Genomic DNA, 18,393 nt, shown 5'->3' on the forward strand with positions numbered 1-18,393 from the left:
GAAAAACCTATTTTTTTCAAGCACTCTGCACAACCCCAACAAAAAAAATTGAGACTCACAGATCACTACTCATTTCAAACCTCAGTGGTCTTGACAAGTGTGCCACATGCATTGATTCTATACCGTTGCCTTCCATAATCTATGTATGTTATGTACAACAGCATTTAGTGCTATGGATAGTCAACTACACAAAATAAAACTTGAACTCTACCCACACAGGGTAAACTGAAGATTTTGGGCCATCCGGGTTGAAGTCTTTAGTCCACCTCCCCATTCACCTTACTCCTTGGATCAAAGCCATCCTAGCTCCTTTGGGCCAAGTTCTAGGCACCAAAGCCTTCACTGATTACAATCCCGCTTGGCACCCCCAAGTCCTCGTTGAGCTAGACCTGTCTCTCCCCCTTCCGGAAGAGATTTCCATTGGGTGCGGGGAGTTTTCCATTTCCCAACCAATTCTCTACAAGCATCTTCCTAATTCCTGTTTTCACTGTGGAAAACAGGGTCACCTCATTAGGAATTGTCCCTTAAAGAATCCTCAAATCATTCTTCCTCACCTAGCTAGCAAAGCTCCCCCCCCTCAGCCCTTGGACCAATCCCCCCCCCCCTCATCCAACCCGCCATCCTTACCCAAAGAGCCTGATATGCCAGTAGGCAGCAGACGAAAGCCAACACTCAAACCCAAATCCGCTGTGCCGATTATTAAGCCTAACAGGTATTCAGTCCTGGCTGCCATTCCTGAACCAGGGGCTACTGAAGAGGAACAGGACTGCGTGGAAAGTACTCCACTCAACAAGCTAAGACTAGAGAAGGAGGTGGACAACCTTGACGATGCAGAAATGGGTAACGTATCCAGCCCAACAAAGGGGATCAGAACTGGTGCACAGCCTGATGTTCCGAATGACATGGAGATCAGTAAAGAGCTTAAGAGAGGGAGAGCTCAACTTGGAGCCACCCCCCAATCAACCACCAAGGGAGGAACTAGCAAACCCCCCAACAAAAGATAATGAAAATAACCAGCTTCAATGTAAAAGGATTAACTGACTTGAACAAAGTGCAACTGGTCAGACAGTGGCTGAAAACCAAAGGCCTCTTGGACATCATTGTTCTAGTTGAGATCAAGACTACAGGAGAAGAGCTGACCAGAAGGCTCAACTCTGTCTCTCCCGACCACTTCTGGATTCACACCCTGCATACCCACGGAAGTGGAGGCTTGGCTGTGGGTATTCACCTCGACCTTAGCTCCGAGCTGAAGGGCTTCCACATAGGACACAACAACCAATGGATTGCAATGTATCTCAACAACTTTACTCTCGTGGGAATCTATGCCCACGGACCCCAGAAACAAAGGACTGAAACGTGGAACTCCCTTCTCAGCCTGCAGGCCCCCACCCTCATTCTGGGAGACTTCAACATGGTAGAATCCCTTCAAGACAGGTTCCAAGCCAAGGGACAGGTCCTATTTGGAAGAGAGAAGCTTGCTTGGGAGAAAGTCAAACGTAAACTCAAGCTGCAAGACCTAGGCCAGGAAGGAATTTTCTCATGGCAGAACTACTCAACAGGGGAGCTCAAAAGGAAAGCCAGGCTGGACAGAGCTTATGCTAGCAATGAAATTGTAGCAAATCATAACAGATGTGAGTGTCAGGTTGACTCTACGACCTGCATTTCTGATCACTATCCCATTATCATCACTATGGATAATCAGGACACTAGGCACAAAGCTGGATGGTTCCACACTGATCCCACCCTTTTTAAATTACCCCTGGTCAAGGAAGAGATAGCCCAAATCTGGAAACATTTCTTCTCTCTAAGCCTTCCCCCTGCTAAAGCCTGGAACCTCGCCATCAAGTCCACTCAAAACCTCCTCAAGCAAGTAAGGAAGGAAGTTTCAGCCCACCGGTCCAGTAGGCTCAAGAAACTGCAATCTCAGCTTCGGATACAGGAGCCTTCTTCCAACCCTGAAAATCTAAACCAAATCAGAGCTCAAATCAAAAGGGAGGAGGAAATAGCCCTTCAGCAAGCAAAACTCTTCACCAGAGTCTGGTGGGCAGGTAAAGCTGATAGACCGAGCAAAGAAATGTTCAAGATGCTTAAAGTAAAACAAAGACAAGAACATCTTCCCCTCCTCTGCTTCAAGAATGGTGTCAAGGCCAACAATCATGATGAGAACAAGTAGCTCCTAACTGATTACTACAGGGACATCTTCCTCGAATCTGGACCCCCCTCTCAAAGCAAGCTAAAAGCCATGCAGATCATTAAAGAGGTAAGGGAAGCCACTGTTCCCCCTTATCTTGCAAAAGTGCTGGAGCGGGACATCTCTCACGAGGAAATTAAAAAGGTAATAGCATCTCTCAAGCCTAACAAAAGCCCAGGGGAAGACGGTTTGGCTGCTGAATTCTACCAAACCTTCAACGAGGTTGTAGTGGACCCCATCCTCCAGGTGTGGCAAGAAGCGATCAAATATGGAGCACTGCCCTCCCAAGCTAATCAAGGTCTTATCAAGCTCATTCACAAAAAAGGCCCCAAGGAGGAAGTTGGAAACTGGAGACCTCTTACAATGCCTAACAGTGTCTACAAGATCATCGCCAAAGCCCTTGCCAACCGGCTGTCCGAGCACATGGATAGCTGGATAAATAAAGAGCAGAAAGGTTTCATCAAGGGTAGATATATACTAGACGCCATCATAGCACTTTGGGAAGGCTTTGAACATGCTGAAAAATCTAATCAGGATTTTCTCTTCATGAAGATAGACTTTGAAAAAGCTTATGACAGAATACACTGGGATTTCATCCTCCAATCTTTAAGGGATATGGGTTTGGGACCTCAGTTCACCCACATGGTCAAAACCCTCTTCGGGAATGCCAAAGCCAAGATTATCTACAATGGAGAGCTCTCTGCCCCCTTCCCTCTCCAAAAGAGCATCAGACAAGGCTGCCCTTTAGCCCCCCTCTTATATGCCATAGCCTCAGATGGCCTTAACTGGCTCATCAAGGACAAAATGAAAAAAGGAGAGATAGCTGGAATAAAGCTCCCTAATGGAGATCAGATGTGTACACAGATGTTTGCCGATGATACCAATTGCCTGATAGCCAATGAGGAAGAAAGTATAAAGGCTCTCTGGGAATGCTTACAAGTCTATTGCATGGCCTCAGGCTCTTCGATCAACCATTGTAAAACAAGCATCAAATCTCTCATAGATCCTCCACCTAATTGGCTTATGGAAGCAGGATGCAACCTACTCCATGACGGGGAGATTTTCAGGCTGCTAGGAATACCCATGGGCTTTAAGGTCACTCTAAAACAAAGATGGCAGTGGGTCATGGAAAAGATAGACAATAAGCTTCTGAGATGGAAAAGAAGACAGCTCACCTTGGCAGGGAGGATCATGATTCTCCAACACTTCATTTTGCCCTACACCATCTTTTTTATCAGCTGTTGGCGGCCACCAGACTCTGACCTAAACAACTTTACCAAGCTGTGTAGGAACTTTCTCTGGGGCGGTGATCCCTGGAACAAGAGCATACCCAAAGTCAAGTGGGACATATGCACTACCCCTAAAGCTAAGGGAGGACTAGGTATACAAATATCAGGATCACTGCCAATAGAATGGCAGCTAAATGGATCATAAGAGCATGTGCTAACCCCTCTGAAGTTTGGGCCCAGCTTCTCCTCAAGGATAACCCCAGATTTGTTATCACGGGATTCAATAAATGGAATAGCCTACCCCTTTCAACCATAATCATATCTAAGTTCTCCATCTCCCCCAAGGGCAGTCAACTTGTGTCCTCATTATGGAAAGCTTGGAACAATGTCAAAATGTTCCTAAACCCAGCCCCAAACCTTCGCCTTTCTAATGGTGAGCTGACTGGGGATTCCTGCTGGTGGTCCAATCTCCCTATCCCCCCCCTTCAACCTGAGGAAGCCCAATTAGCGCTTAATCTTCACAAGAGAGGCATAGTAACATGGGCAGATCTCAAAGATCAACAGCTAGGAACCTGGCTCTCAAGAGCTGACCTGGTGGCAAAATACGACTGCAGGATCCCAGAGCTGGACCTTGTACAAAGTAGAACCTCGAAGTGGGACCTGCAGGAGACCTGGAAGTTAAACTTCCCGTCAGCCTTCAACATCTGTGCTTACCAATGGTCAGGTAGTAAACCTCTCCTCCCCATCCCTAAATTTACAAAATCCCCACCCATCCACCTACCCCTCAACCGTAGATGGCACTTGCAGTGGGACCGCAAAAAATGGTACAACAGCCTCAGGAACCTCTGGAACCCCCACTCTGACCCCAAGAAGTCATGCCTAGCATGGCTCATCGCTTATAGAGCACTATGGACCCAAAGCAAGGCAGCCAAATTCAATGTGGCCTCTAACCAATGTGCCAGATGTGGACTCCCAGAAGACGATTTACATATTTTCTTACAGTGTCCTCATATTTCTCAATCTCTCAAAGAACTACAAAACACAGCATCTAAATGGGGCACAGATCTTTCCTGGAAACAGTTATTACTGGGAGAAACCATAGGATGCTCAGACATGCTATGGAATGTCATTAGAACCGAATTTCTGTGGCATGCATGGATGCTTAGAATAGCAGCAACATTTAACAATCCAGATATCAAAGGTCCCTCGCTGTCTGTCAGTCTAAGCACAACATGCAGCAGATACTGGTCTCAAAGACTACCCTACCTAAGCAGCTTAGAGAAAAAGCTAGAAAGTAAATATAACAAGAAAGCCTCAGACTTCATCAAACATAAACTGGAAACAATCAGAGGTAAAATCAGTTTAGTCATGACCAAAGACAGAACTCTGATAGACATAATCTGCAAGCAATAAAGTTGTTCTTCATACAGGTCGCAGACACCAGCAGATTCTCTGCAAACCCGCAATCGGAATTAACGGACGAATGTTTCAGGACTCATGCACAGTACATATGATAACCAGTCGCCTACAAGTCGACAGAAACAAAGAAAGACAAGTCCCGGAAAGTGACCTGCAAGACCAAAATGTCAATAACAGCCTATACATCGACCGCAAGTCCCGCCACATCAAGAAGGGCAGATACCCGCGATGCCCCCTTTGCCCCCTGCAAGTATGGTGGAGTACAACAGAACAGAGAAGCGTAGCTTCAAGCCAATCATCACCGCAGCGGGGAGTAGGTGGCACCGACACCATCTACATGGAACTGCACTCTGCACAAGGTCATAAACTCAGATGATGAGTGAGACAAAAGGTAACATCAAGGCTACAAGCTGATGCATGACGCCAATACAGATCAAGCTGAAAGCAAACAGACCTGAATCTAGCCCTCTTGGAAGAAACACAAAAGAGTACACCTTAAGAGTTTACCAAAATCGGAGGAAGGAAATTTCCTGCCAAGGGAGGAGTTCACCCTCTCTGAATCGCCACCGTAAGGTCGAGCTCCTCTTCTGATATCCTCTGCAAACGACTGACGGGAAGGAGCTCCTGCAGATTTCCTCCAGATTGGCGTCGACGGCAGTTATCAAAGAGGCAGCCCTTGCCAGATGCCTACACAAGCCAGGCTTTTTTCCAGCGAGAAAGAAAAGAAAGCAGGAGCGCAAAAGCTCTGCCGCTCAGAGATCTAGCGAGGGAGCCTGCAAAGCAGAATAAAGAACCAGCACCTTCATCCCCCTAGAGAGGAGAAGAGTCGAACCAGAACCGCCTGAGATGGAAGAGACTAAGGTGGGGATGAAGCCCCCTTCCAGGCCAGGAAGAGAGAAGGAGCCGGCGTCCACGATCTCATCACCAACAAGGCAGCCGCCATGCAACGATACCCCGCGTGGATCGACAAATCTGCTTCTCCCCTCGCACGCGTCACGCATGCAAGCACATGCACTAAGTGTGCCAATTGGTCATGTTGAACCAGTAGCCACCACGTGGCATTTGTAACCTCGGATTCTCCTTCTCTATAATTCATATGCCCCTTTTTTGAAAAAAAAAATAAAATAAAACTTGAACAAACAAAACAATTCTATAAACCAACACTATTGAACTGCACTTGGGCAAGAGAGAATCAACTTCTGTTTCTCGTAGGAAAGCAAGTCCTCTTTCACAATAAGAAAGGGTTACAATAAATGAGCTCAAGGCTTTGCCGAATTCGGCCATGATCTTGTTGGGTTTAAAGCAAACCCAATTCAGCTGTTTAGATACAAGAAAAGTGGTGGAACTATGCCCCTTCAGTTGAGGAATTCTTCCTTCTCTGAATACTTTCAAATGGAAGTCCCTTCACCAGTATCATCGACATTTTCCTGAAACTCTAATGGAATGTCATTGATTTGCTGGGCAGAGATCATCAGCCCTTGGGGAAACTTGCTAGGAAGCACCATTACAGGAGTTGAAGGAGACAACTGCTTCACAGCCAAGCCAAGACTGTAACCCAAGGCTCGACCCACAGGAACAGCCACAGCATTTCCCACTTGAATATACCTGCATCCACAAGTCTGCCCTGATCAAGATCTAGCTCATCTCTCTTGCCTGAGAGTTCATCTCCATTTTGCATGAGTCCTTTAATTGGTTGCAAGAAGAAAACAGGTATTGCATCATAGACCCAAGTATTATACTTCAAACAACAGAAAGAAGTTAAATGCCACATTCTCCACCAGTACTCAAAAGGCTACATGCTAACCTCTCTTTAACAGGGCCAAAGAGTTTGTAATAGTCAGGGAACCCTTGCAATCGAGCATTTTCCCGAATTGTTAACACTCGATCCTGCTCTGGATGCAGGATAGCCTGCAAGGGCATACAGAAGGATGGCAGATTAAGAAAAGTTCAAACATTGAGCTTATTTACATCTAAGAAAATCAAAGAATGCAAATGCACAAACCATCTACAGAGGCTCTATGGTAGTAAAGCAAACAAAGTCAGCACCTGATTATGAGGCTCAGCCCTCGTGACAACAGTTGGTACAGTCTCATCCCACCACAAGCGACCGAACGGCCTGTCCAAAACAAAATCAAGTAAGAACCAATCTTTTGTTTAAGAGACTATGAAACATCACAATCCATTTGACTCACTTGGGAGACCGACCGTTTACAAAGGTGATTGCATAGTCAGGAACCTGAAATGAATCAAAAAAAAGGTTGAGTAGACATAACAGATAGCCAGAAGAAGAATGTAAGAAGTCTTGGAATCTCATTTTGAAACTAGATGGCAATCCTTTCCAAACATACCAGGGGTTTCCCTGAGGGCAGCAGCACCCTTTCCACATTTGGATCAAGAGCTACTGTGTTGTCTTCCCCCACAATTACTCCTGGTAGGTTCCGGAAGTTTGCCCCCTATCAAAACCATGAACTAATGTGTTAGTTGATAAACCTTCATGGTCAAAATATAAATTTAGGCATAGGCAGTCCATTACAATATGTTTCTGAGCAACAACCATGGGCAATGGTGTTGGCAACGGTGGTAATCTTTCATCCTAATGAGCAACAAGAGAACTTTTTAATAAAAGGCAGACAGCCTGTATCTACCTTCTTATGGGGTATCCTGCAAACACGTTGGTAATCATCCTGGTTCAGAATAAGTGGGCGATGGTCATGCAGCATCAGTTTCTGCTTCTTGCATGAAGCCAATGAGCTAGCTCCTGTTAAGACTGCAGCATTGCAAGAAGTTGTGATCAGCTCCTGGCAGAAACCCTTGAAACAGGTTTTTTAGGCTTACGACAAACGACCCCTTACCATCCTTGGGAAGCCTGATAAACCGCTGAAACTCAGTACGCGCACCTCCCCCATAGCTAATTTCATCACGGGTTTCTGAGTTTTTAACCTGCACATAACATTATATTGCGTAATTTCACATTGACGTTATTTCTCTGCATATGTCAAGTGAAAAGTGACTTACACAACAAAAACTGGTGAGGGACACAGTCATCAATCATAGACAGTCTAAAAACTACTACTATAACACCTACAGTAAGCAGGCAGCATTTGAAAGATGGCTTACCGGAGGAAGGTCTCTTAGAGCATCTCCCAGAGTCAAGGCTGTAAGTAACTTAGGTTTTGTTTTTTCATCATATGCTACCATGTTGCGCTATCAAATAGAATAGCAATTTGTTAAAGCTGGCTTATAGATTTAAGGTGCTCCGTGAATTAAATCAACATGTTATTATTTCTTACCTCCCACTCTTGTGGAATTCCTCCTTTCTGAACAACATCATGGGTTGGCAATGGATATGCAGGAAGCCTCTGCAGGGAGTTTGCCAAAATAGAATAGTTTCTTAGTTACCATCAAAAGCATAAGGAATTTGATTGCATTGAAGTGTAGAGTGTAATCATATATATGAACAGAAATTCACAACATACAAGCTTCAAAGAAAGGATCTCATCCCTAACACAAATCATGATTTGGCTACTCAACATGATACTCACCTCCGTGGGTGCAGCTCCCCAGAGAAATACACGCATTCGAAATTGTGGCAATCCATAACAACCAGCAACCATCATCCCAAGTGTTGCCTGTAATGATGGTAAAGGTGTTAAACAAAATGCAGTTAAATCAAGTCTTCATAGAGATTCACAGTCCAACAACCTGGTAGTGCATCTGCACAAGGCGACTCAGAGCATATCTTCCCAGTAGCCCATTGGCAAACCTAAGAATATCGACAACATTCTCCATGAGGACATATCGGGGCTTGAGGTAGTCTACAATGTCCATGTACACAATAATCTGCTTATTCCGGGCATCTGCCAGAGGGTTATCTCTGTTTCGGAAACGATTGAAACCACTAGCACCTTGGCATGGAGGCCCACCACATACAACATCAACATCACCCTGTTACAAATAGGAAGCTCATCAGACAGTTCCATAAAATACTTTGAAACATGATGCAAAATTTAGGTGCAACAGATCAGGAACAAAACTGGTAGTGGCAAGATCATTTTTTTCTTTCCTTCCACCACAAACTTTTTGACACGTTCTTCACATGTACTGCATCAAAGAAACAGTGGTTTTATCAAATTTATTTGCAAACAAAATTTTCTAGTGAAATTCTATTTGAGGTAGATAGTTGTAGAAATGACTTACCTTAACCCATCGACAGGCTCCCAAGTATCATCACTTGCCCCATAACCCTTCCAGCGCACCTAGCCAAACAATGTGTTAGGCATAAGAAATTCATGAAAAATTATGTCAAAAAGCAATAACCCATGCAAGTCTATTCTGAGAGGGATTCTGACCTTCATTTCAATCCCAGCCTTCTTAGAGTCAGATTCACCAACATGTCGAATGCCTACAATCTTTTCCACTTCAAACTCACCAGGTTCAGTGGGTGCAGAATCATCATCATCATCATTATCCTCATCTGATACAACAAGAGAACGGCACCGTCCACGAGTTTTACTGTCATCCACCTTCTCATTCGGGACATACTTGTCACATAGATTTTTCCATTCTTTAAGAAGAATTAGGAAATCTTCAGCTGACTCATTCCGCACCTGCCTCAGAAATGTGTTTTGTTAGCACCATTCCATAAAACCCACAGATGCCTCATTAGAGAGAACATATGATTGTTGACACACTTTTTACAAACCTGAGTCTCTGGGTGATTGAATTCTAAGCTTTTGCAGGCATTTGGGTTCAGATCAAGCGCCCATTTCTGATAACAAGGATGAAATAAGTTACACAGCTGTGATCTTTGATTGCAGGTACTGAAAAGAAAGCAATATAATCACTGCCATAAGCTACTTTGTTGAAATATTGAAAACCCAAAGGAAATTGAGCCCATAATAATTACTGCGACAAGTTCCACAAGGACAAGAATGGCCCTTAGCAAGGTGTGGTGTTGAAATACCAGAAATAAAGGAAATTTAACCTTTGATACTTACTGTTGTGAGTTTCACAGAGGACAAGGATGCCCCCATGCAAAGTCCAGTAGACATTCCACCACAACCTGAGTATAGATCAAGAAGAGTAAATTCCTTTAGACTCCCAGAGCTCACTTCAATCTCGGCCTTGTTTTCTGAGTGGTTACTGGACACTTGCCCATTAGACATGTCATTACAATTAGTGAGATCCGAATCACTGCTGGCACCTTCGGACTCTGAAAATAAATAAAAACAGTATATCAGACAGGATTTTCATATGATGTAGTCAAAGACCAGTAGATTAAAAATCACCTGGAAGAAGAGCATAGAATCTTGAGTAGGCATAATCATATCCCATGTTATAATAGTAATCACATGGTGGAAGAGGCTTTGGGCTCAAGACGTTGAAATGATGCTACAGTACCACAAGAAGCAACAGATCAGGGCTACTCCAAAATCAAAGCAGCTAAACAAGGCCAGTGTATGGTCAAAGAACGATGCTTACCAGAGGGGACAATCTAATGATCTTGATTTTAGATACAAGGCAATCAAGGGGATTGAAATCTTTCACCTCAGAACAGAAAACCCTTTTCTTGTCGTGCTTATTCTCTTCTGCGTCCTTAATAGCCTGATAATTGGCAGGAAGCACACTTGTTCAGCAGCTATCAGGAGAGACAAGGAATAGCTTTCCCATTGATTCCAATGAAAACTTACGGTATCTTGGACTCGGAAGAACCATTGTGCAGTGAACCAGGAGTCTCCCTTTACATCTTCAAAGAACTCAATGATGCGTCCAATGTAGTCTTGTCCTTCACCAGACTGACAAAAATATTTCCCATGAGGCCGTCAAGGCAAACAACCCTCTAAAATTAGCACATACTGTCAGCTACAATTAGTTGAAGGGAAAATGACAAAAGGACACAATCTGTGATAACACCCATTTCAGGCTTACATGGACAAACACACAATTGCCCAACTCATATGCAGTTCCATCAACTTCAGCTTTAGAATAATGTGCAGCACACTGAGCAGGGCCTTTATATTCCTCCCTGTCAAAACAACAGGCAAAGACAAGGAACATTTGAGACAGAAATCTATTAAGTATTAAACTTAAGGTAACCCATGGAAGAAAGTCATACACTTCCTCAGTTGGAAGCTTCCGCTTCTTATCACTTGCATCCTCTTCACATTGCTTCTGCAAAAATTCATGGCACAATCTCTTAGATTAAGCTTTGCACAAATGAACCGCTCAAACAAATTATTGCAAAGCTCAAATCCCAGCAACGCCCCAACCCTAGTTTCAAGAATTATCCAGCCATGATTACACGCCTGAATAAAGGCAAAATCTGGGCAAGGATCAGCTGTAACAACGAGTAAACTGATACCTTGAGATGAATGTGACTGGACAGCCGTTAACCTGATACCTCAGGATTCGTGTACCACTAACTTATTACCAACAAAGAGCAGACCCTCAATACAGAACCTTCAACGCTCACTCCAAATACAGCGCCCAAAAAAAAACCCTCCAAATGAGCTTTATGAGGGTGAAAGGACTCATTTTGGGCCAGCATTGAAGATTGACCAGGTAGCAATCAAAAGGCTGCGGCACATTGCATGAAAACCCTCATTAGCAAAGGGTGTGTAAAATGGACCTTGCTTACGGGCAAGCACAATGCTAGCTCGGTCCACAACCTGACCTGCAGAGAGACTATGTCGCACCCCTTTACATGTAAGATGCAACGATCAGAAATATCATGTGGACTAACAAAGGGCTATGGATCATAGCTACACAGCTACGCTAATTTGACCTATTACACTTCAGAGCTAGTCAAGCTACGCATGATGCTTTCAGAAAAGCTAGAAAGAAATCTATTAGTGATGTACTGCAAACCTTTGGCCTCTTGCTGCTATACTGTTCCGGCCATCTGTGTGCAGCCTCGTCTTTTTTAAATGGGGCTCCCACGAAACGAGCCTCTGGTGGGGTTCTCACTGCGGCTTTCGATTTCGCTGAGCTTTTGGTTTTCGGCTTGGTCCCGGGACCCTCTTCTTTCTTTGTGGAGCTCTGTTTATGCTTTTTACTGCTGCTCTTGAACTCGACAATATCCTCACCATCACTGGAGCTCTCAACCTCGATGGCCTTGCGGGCAGGCATCCTTGCTAAGGCTCGAAGGAAGGGCGCGAAGCAGTCGAGAAAGATAGGCAGTAGAAAGAACGGCTGGCAGCGAGCAGCAAAACCCTATATACTTGAAAACAGGAACGTGCAAATTTGACGGAGAAGGCCTAGTTTCGCATAGAGCAAGGCCCACACATGTAACGAAACCCACAGAAAAATGGTGTGCAGAGATTAAAACAAGACCCAACTCGGGGCAGAACGATGTGCGAGAGGTCGAAGAGACCCGAGCTCGACACAGTCAAAAGAGCGGATAAACGGATCCAACAGACGGATGTGCAGAGTTACAGCTCTGCCCTGGAAATGTGCTGAAAAGATGGCCAAAAGGATGCACAGAGGTCGGAAAAAAAAAACCTAACCCTTACCCTAGAACGGAACAGAAGGAAGTGCGGTAAAAGGAAATGAGAACAGAAAGAGGCCACCAAGCTCCGGCGCAGAGCAAGGGACGAAGAACAGCAAGCCGAAGCTGGACGGGAGGGAGGGAGAGAGATGGGGAAACGCACAGGACGAGGGTGTGGAGCTTGGCAAGCTTTCTGGCTATGGCGATAGCAGAAAGGCAAGCCAGAAAACAAGACAGCGGTCGATCTGAGGGCTCGCACAGACAGATATGGAATGTGTTCGGGGGGTTTTTTGAAAATCGAGAGGTGGGCGGGAAACCCTTTACCGTTTTGCCCCCCGAGTAGAGAGCAACCCACCATTAATCGAGTTTTAAAATCCCATTAACGTTTTTTTTCCCCTTGCAATTTGAATATTTTTTTGCCAAAGAATTATATCATCTATCATTAAATATATTTAATATAGATAGATATATATATATATATATATATGTCAATTGCAATTTTTAAATACTTGCATCTAATCAAAGAATTTGAATATTTTTTTGCATACATCTATCATTAAATATATTTAATATAGATAGATAGATATATATATATATAAATGTCAATTGCAATTTTTAAATACTTGCATCTAATCAAGCTGCTTTTTTTACCCCTCCATCACACATCATTTGAAACCTTTTCAGCCCATCATTCTCCCACTCAAATCCTATGAATTCTTCCACATATTTCTCATTCATTACTTGAAAAGTTACTCCTCCATGTATCTCATTGATTGAATACTTCAACAAACACAAATTTTTTTATGACTTGACCTTTTTGGGATTTTTCCTTCATTGAATTCTCCAACCTAGGATGTCCATACATGGAATGCTTTCAACTTATGCTCTTTTTCAACAGAACACAATTGTTATTTTCATTGAATTCTTACATTGATAATGTCTACTCACCTATATTGTCATGAATCTTATGTACATCGTGAATGTGATTGAATCAAAAAGTCCCTCCGTTTAATTGCAATCAATAGAAAGAGGACGACGCGAGGAGGTAATGAGATCTTCCAAAAATATGTAGAACAGGATGTGCCCTTGGCTTTCAATCTACTCAAAGCTTATCTGTGAGTCCCATGGAAATAAGGAAGAGTATGTTCGAGGATACCTTATCTTTGCTCCCTCGTTGAGAGATTAAGAAATAATCGGAGTGTGTATGAACATGAGAATTGTATGAGTAAGCTGAGGACTCTACGTACAATCAGTCATGGGGTGCAATGAGTGATTCACATATAATAGCATCCAGGTTCCATCTATTTCACGAGGTAAAGTTAGCCTAGAGGTTGTTGCTTGCACATGTGAAAGGGGATAGCCATGTAATAGAAGTTAGTTAAAGAAAATTATAAGCAAAAATGGGCAAGATAAATGTGATGTGTATTAAAGAGGTATGAAAGTGGAAATGTGAACTCGAGATGTTTCAGTTTGGGACACACTCTACTATGAAAACAATGTAAGTGTTATAGGAGGGATAATTCTCCACGGCTATAGCAAACAAGAAATGCGAGTACTAAATTTTGTATCTTCATATTATTACTTAAAGCTCTATAGAACTCATTATGTCTTACCACAACTTCCTTAAGACTTTGCATACCTCACACTTTACTATGTTATCTTTATAACCACTCCATCCTTCAAAGCAAATATGGATTTAAACTGTGCACATTATAGCAAATATGGATTTAAACTGTGCACATTATATGGTACATCTTCCTTCAATGACAAAACTCAAATGCATAAAGGTGCTTCCATCAATCGTCACTTTCAACTTCCATGGCGTTAACATTTCAATATGCAACATAACATGTAAACATATGTATGTGAATTCATAAATGAACCATGACATGTACACATATGTATGTGAGTCCTAAATGGATGGGTAATTTCATTAAAATGTACATGTAAGGTAAATTTTATTGATGTCAGTGCTAGGACACTATGTCTATTAGAACTTGCTACTCTATTTACAAAATTTTCATGGTCCAAAGTCATCATTTAGTACAAATTGATGTACATATTTTATAATATACGATCCCCATCCCTGATTTCTAGCACCTAATGTCTTGTGCCATTTCAACAAACTTTCTTGTTTGTATTATTGATGTCTTGTCAAGTGCCAATTCACTAAAGGAATAGTTGATTGGTTTTAAAAGTATGCAACAACATTCATGAGGATCACAGTGATGATGGGGGTTTTAAAAGTATGTGAGTAGCAACATTCATGAGGATCATCGTGATGGTGGGGGGTTTATACAAATATATTATCATTAAAATTTATTGAGCCATGTGCATAGTTTTTCTAAAAATTGCTTACAAATCAAGTCATTTGTGCATTAATTTGCATAGTTTGTTTTAGTTGAATATCACCCATATGATTTCATTTCTAACTAATTAAAGAAAGTAAGGTTTTGTGTAGTTTCTTGAAAGTTGAAATTTCATTGAATAACTTTGAAGCCATCTCAAGGCCCTTACAAAAACAATAGTATGTCAAGTTTTAAAAATCTCTTTTGACGTCTACTAGAAGCATCAAAGAAATAAAAACATTTTCTTAAGATAGGACTTTAACTCCTTTGAAGTATTGGACCAATTTTATAGCCATTCACTAATCAAGAATTGTGCAAAGCTAGGCAACTTGTTGTTGAAGGTGTGATGCTCCATTTTTGTGAGTATATTTTTGTCAAAAATAAAACATGTCAAATTAGAAGCATGGGTCCAAAAAGTCGTTCGATTCATTATTGCATAATTAAAATTTTACCCACCATGATTTTGTTTTTTCGTGAGGTATTTTTTTGCATGCTAGTGTAGAAATTTTGAAAAAGGCTATATGACAGAGTTTGAAGATTTCATAGATCTAAAACTGTATCAAAGTGATTGTGGCCAAATTCCTTCTCCTTGGTCTCGTCGTTACATCCTCCATATATGGTGCTCATGTCATTTTCATCTCTTTTTGCAACTAGAATTTTGTGCTGCAGTTTTGCAGGTTAAATGTGAAAGGGAGGATGGGATTTTGCATTATGGCTGTGAAAAGCAAGTTTTTAGAACGTGTCGATCGAACACACAGTGTGGGAGGTACAATCTCCCCGAAGAGTGTCATTTTTAAAAAAACTACTTGCATGCAGATTACGTGTACTTCACCTTTATCCCTCCAAAGTTGAATGTATGGATACACATGCATGGGCATTTTTTCTATTCTTATCACCATACACACTTTTCAAGGAATTCATCCAAAGAAGGCGAATTTACATATATTTTGGCCATATGTACAATTATAAAGATTGGGGTTTAATGCATAATCATGATTAAAAGTGTGATTATCAAATTTATGTGGCTTTAGGATATTTTGTAATCAATTCAAACTTTTACAGAGGGGAGATTATGCGAGTAAGAGTGTGATCGAGAGTGAATGTGAGAGTGAGAGTGTGAGTTAGAGAGAGAGAGAGATGCTCGAGGGTGGATGGGAGGTTCAAGCTCCGCCCATGAGTGCCTTTCCCAAATCATACATCAATTCATAATCAATGACTTTTTAGCGAATTTTGCACCTTTGACCAACTCTATAGTTTTTGTGAATTTGTGGTTTTTTCTTATACCAAATTCTATAAATTGTGATAATGATGGATGATGTCCCATGGATGTGATTTTTGATATTTTGATTTGTATGTGTGTGGGTATATAGGAACCTTACAAAGGTTTAATCCATTGCTTCTCTTTTAAAAAAAACATGCTCCTCCATAGTGAGATTATACATATGACACCATAGTGCGTCCAATTTTGATATTAGTCATTCTAGACATCCTACCATCTTTTTATAACCTGCTTATGAAGTTTCTTGGCTTTGTTTACATTCATGAGTGCCAATGGTTTTCCCATGCACGTGACCACTAATCCATCACCTATTAGAGATCTTTGATTGGTCCATTTGCATCTCTTTGTAACACATCATCATGCCTTACACTGAGATTAATTGTTTGATTTTTGCATGTAGTTATGGAGAAAAATACGTCTCTCTAATAAATTCAATCCTATTTTTTGGGGAATCCTCCTAATTTAGCTAGTCATTGTAGAATTAAGTATCATCGACATCAAAATTGAAGAATTCATGCTTAGTGGACATGATCTGGAACTTTTACATAGGAGAAACATCTATTTGCACCTCCAAATTTGAGAATTGTCAAAAACTTATTTTTCATGCCGGCTTTCATGTCGTGATTGTAGGGATTACCTTGCTAAGAATAGTAAGCCCATTATCTGTAGAATCTTATCCATAAAAATACGAAGTTTTCCACGTCATGAAAAACTAAATTACTAGTTTTTCACGCCTATGAAAACTTATAATTATTTGATTAAGGGTATGTATTTACATCCTGAAAAAACTTGAGATTTGCATCTAGAGTTAATAAGGGTGTGTAGAAATGGATTAGAATCAATATTTTAGCATGCTAGAAAGTAAGAAAGAGATTAACAGTAATGATGATAAAAATGAAGCATAATGATAAGGCAAGAGGTTTAGCTCAAAAGCTCTATGTTTGATCCATTAGATAAAGTGCCTTTTTATAGACTTTACATCTCCATTAGCCATTAAATATGACCCATAAGCTTGATTAAGCTTCTCCTAATCTATTCTAGATTTGGGCACACCGTCTCCCTTGAAGTGAGCACCCACTTGGCTTCTATTTCCACTTCTTCTAGGCACCTACTTTTGGCCTCCACATGGGCTAGCCATTCTATATATTCTTTAATCTTTGGGCTCTCTTTGACCCTTTGAACCATAGTCTATGACTTATGCACCTCATACAAATGTTTGAGGTTCACATACCACTCCCCCTGGCTTCAAACATTTACCCCACATCGCTTGCTATTTCAACACTCCCCCTCAAGTGATGAACCACTACCACCATACATACACTAGACCTACACTCAACCATTTGCTAGAGTGGTCTATCATAGTTCCTCATAGGCTACAATATTGGCTTAGAACCTTTAGTTTTACACAAGGGTAGGAATACGATGAGTGGGTTTAAACACAAGGTGAGAGGGGTGCCCTCTTCCATAAAAAAAATAGAAGTCTTTTTTATGATTGGCCTCCTTCTTGGGAAGCCCCTTCATTTAGCTCTTCTTTCATCATGATGTTTGCTTGAGTGTTGTTTGAAGAGCACTTAAATTATGGCCGAGTGCACAGGCACCTAAATCTTTTATGTAGCCTATTGCTTGTACATCACTTCATCTGATAATATATTAATGCATTATAACACCAAGGAGAACACCTTAAGTCACTACCACACGCTTTTGGAGCAGGAAAAATGCCATTAATTATCCATCCGACCTTTATGGGCACTTGTCCAAGTTTGAGATTTTGACACCATTTCTTCATGGCTTGTTTGTACATGAGTTTGTTATGTCTATTCTTGATATAGAGTACTCATGCTTTGGCATACAATTGGGTGTGGCAACCTTGTTAGCCATAAAATGGGTTAATATAAATATGAGACATGTTTTATAGAAACCTTTTTTTGTAATTATTTCACACCTTGTCATTACTATGGGTATTTTTTTAAATACCCTATAACTTATGTACAAATCACATATTTTTTCATTTTTTTCCTTGTTATTTATCATACACATCACTATGTTCCCTCTACACTATGTATATATATGTACATTAAGTATTTTCATTTCTATTGTTGGGTGGTTTTATCTAGAATAATAAGTTTCAACCTATTAAGGGGAAATATTTGCATTCAGGAATAACTCTTTACGAACCAAGTGCACGCCAATAGGACTCACAAAATGAAGTCAAGAATGGGTGGGTGACATATTTTAGTTATTGATATGCATTAATATGTAGTGAGTGAACAAGTCAATATTTTCCAATATCATAATATTATTGGGAGGTACATGCATATCTTGCTTAAGATGGATACAAGGGAGTGTTGACATGCTCTTACAAGGGGGGACTATTTTGACCTTGTATTAAAGTGCTAAGTCCATACACCATGTGTATTCACATGCCTTGTTCTTTTGTGGTG

The 18,393-nt window shown here is 41.5% G+C and overlaps 1 protein-coding gene across 1 annotated transcript; it reads right to left on the reverse strand.

Moving 5' to 3' along the window:
* Positions 1 to 6,016: 6,016 nt before the first annotated feature.
* Positions 6,017 to 12,624, reverse strand: LOC147625605 (DNA (cytosine-5)-methyltransferase CMT3-like). Its single transcript, XM_086817128.1, has 22 exons — positions 11,707 to 12,624; positions 10,955 to 11,010; positions 10,768 to 10,864; positions 10,530 to 10,634; positions 10,321 to 10,443; positions 10,128 to 10,230; positions 9,837 to 10,051; positions 9,542 to 9,607; positions 9,189 to 9,446; positions 9,037 to 9,095; positions 8,874 to 8,940; positions 8,542 to 8,784; positions 8,382 to 8,468; positions 8,130 to 8,198; positions 7,957 to 8,043; positions 7,692 to 7,779; positions 7,485 to 7,606; positions 7,188 to 7,292; positions 7,032 to 7,075; positions 6,886 to 6,955; positions 6,644 to 6,747; positions 6,017 to 6,444 (listed from the first exon to the last, which is right to left on the reverse strand). Exons 1-22 carry the CDS (start codon positions 11,965 to 11,967, stop codon positions 6,228 to 6,230), a joined length of 2,646 nt encoding a protein of 881 aa, XP_086673254.1. The 5' UTR covers positions 11,968 to 12,624; the 3' UTR covers positions 6,017 to 6,227.
* Between the last annotated feature and the right edge of the window lie 5,769 nt (positions 12,625 to 18,393).

Source organism: Cibotium barometz, chromosome 23 (genome assembly GCF_041138505.1).
Source record: "Cibotium barometz isolate CiBa-2024 chromosome 23, ASM4113850v1, whole genome shotgun sequence".
Lineage (NCBI taxonomy): Eukaryota > Viridiplantae > Streptophyta > Polypodiopsida > Cyatheales > Cibotiaceae > Cibotium > Cibotium barometz.

Excerpts from the sequence above, each read along its gene's own strand:
- LOC147625605 (XM_086817128.1), bottom strand. The coding sequence starts at position 11,967 with ATGCCTGCCCGCAAGGCCATCGAGGTTGAGAGCTCCAGTGATGGTGAG. Across the intron at positions 7,607-7,691 it reads TATCAGGCTTCCCAAGGATG|TCTTAACAGGAGCTAGCTCA; the intron begins GTAAGGGGTCGT and ends GCAATGCTGCAG. Across the intron at positions 6,956-7,031 it reads GTAAACGGTCGGTCTCCCAA|GCCGTTCGGTCGCTTGTGGT; the intron begins GTGAGTCAAATG and ends TGTTTTGGACAG.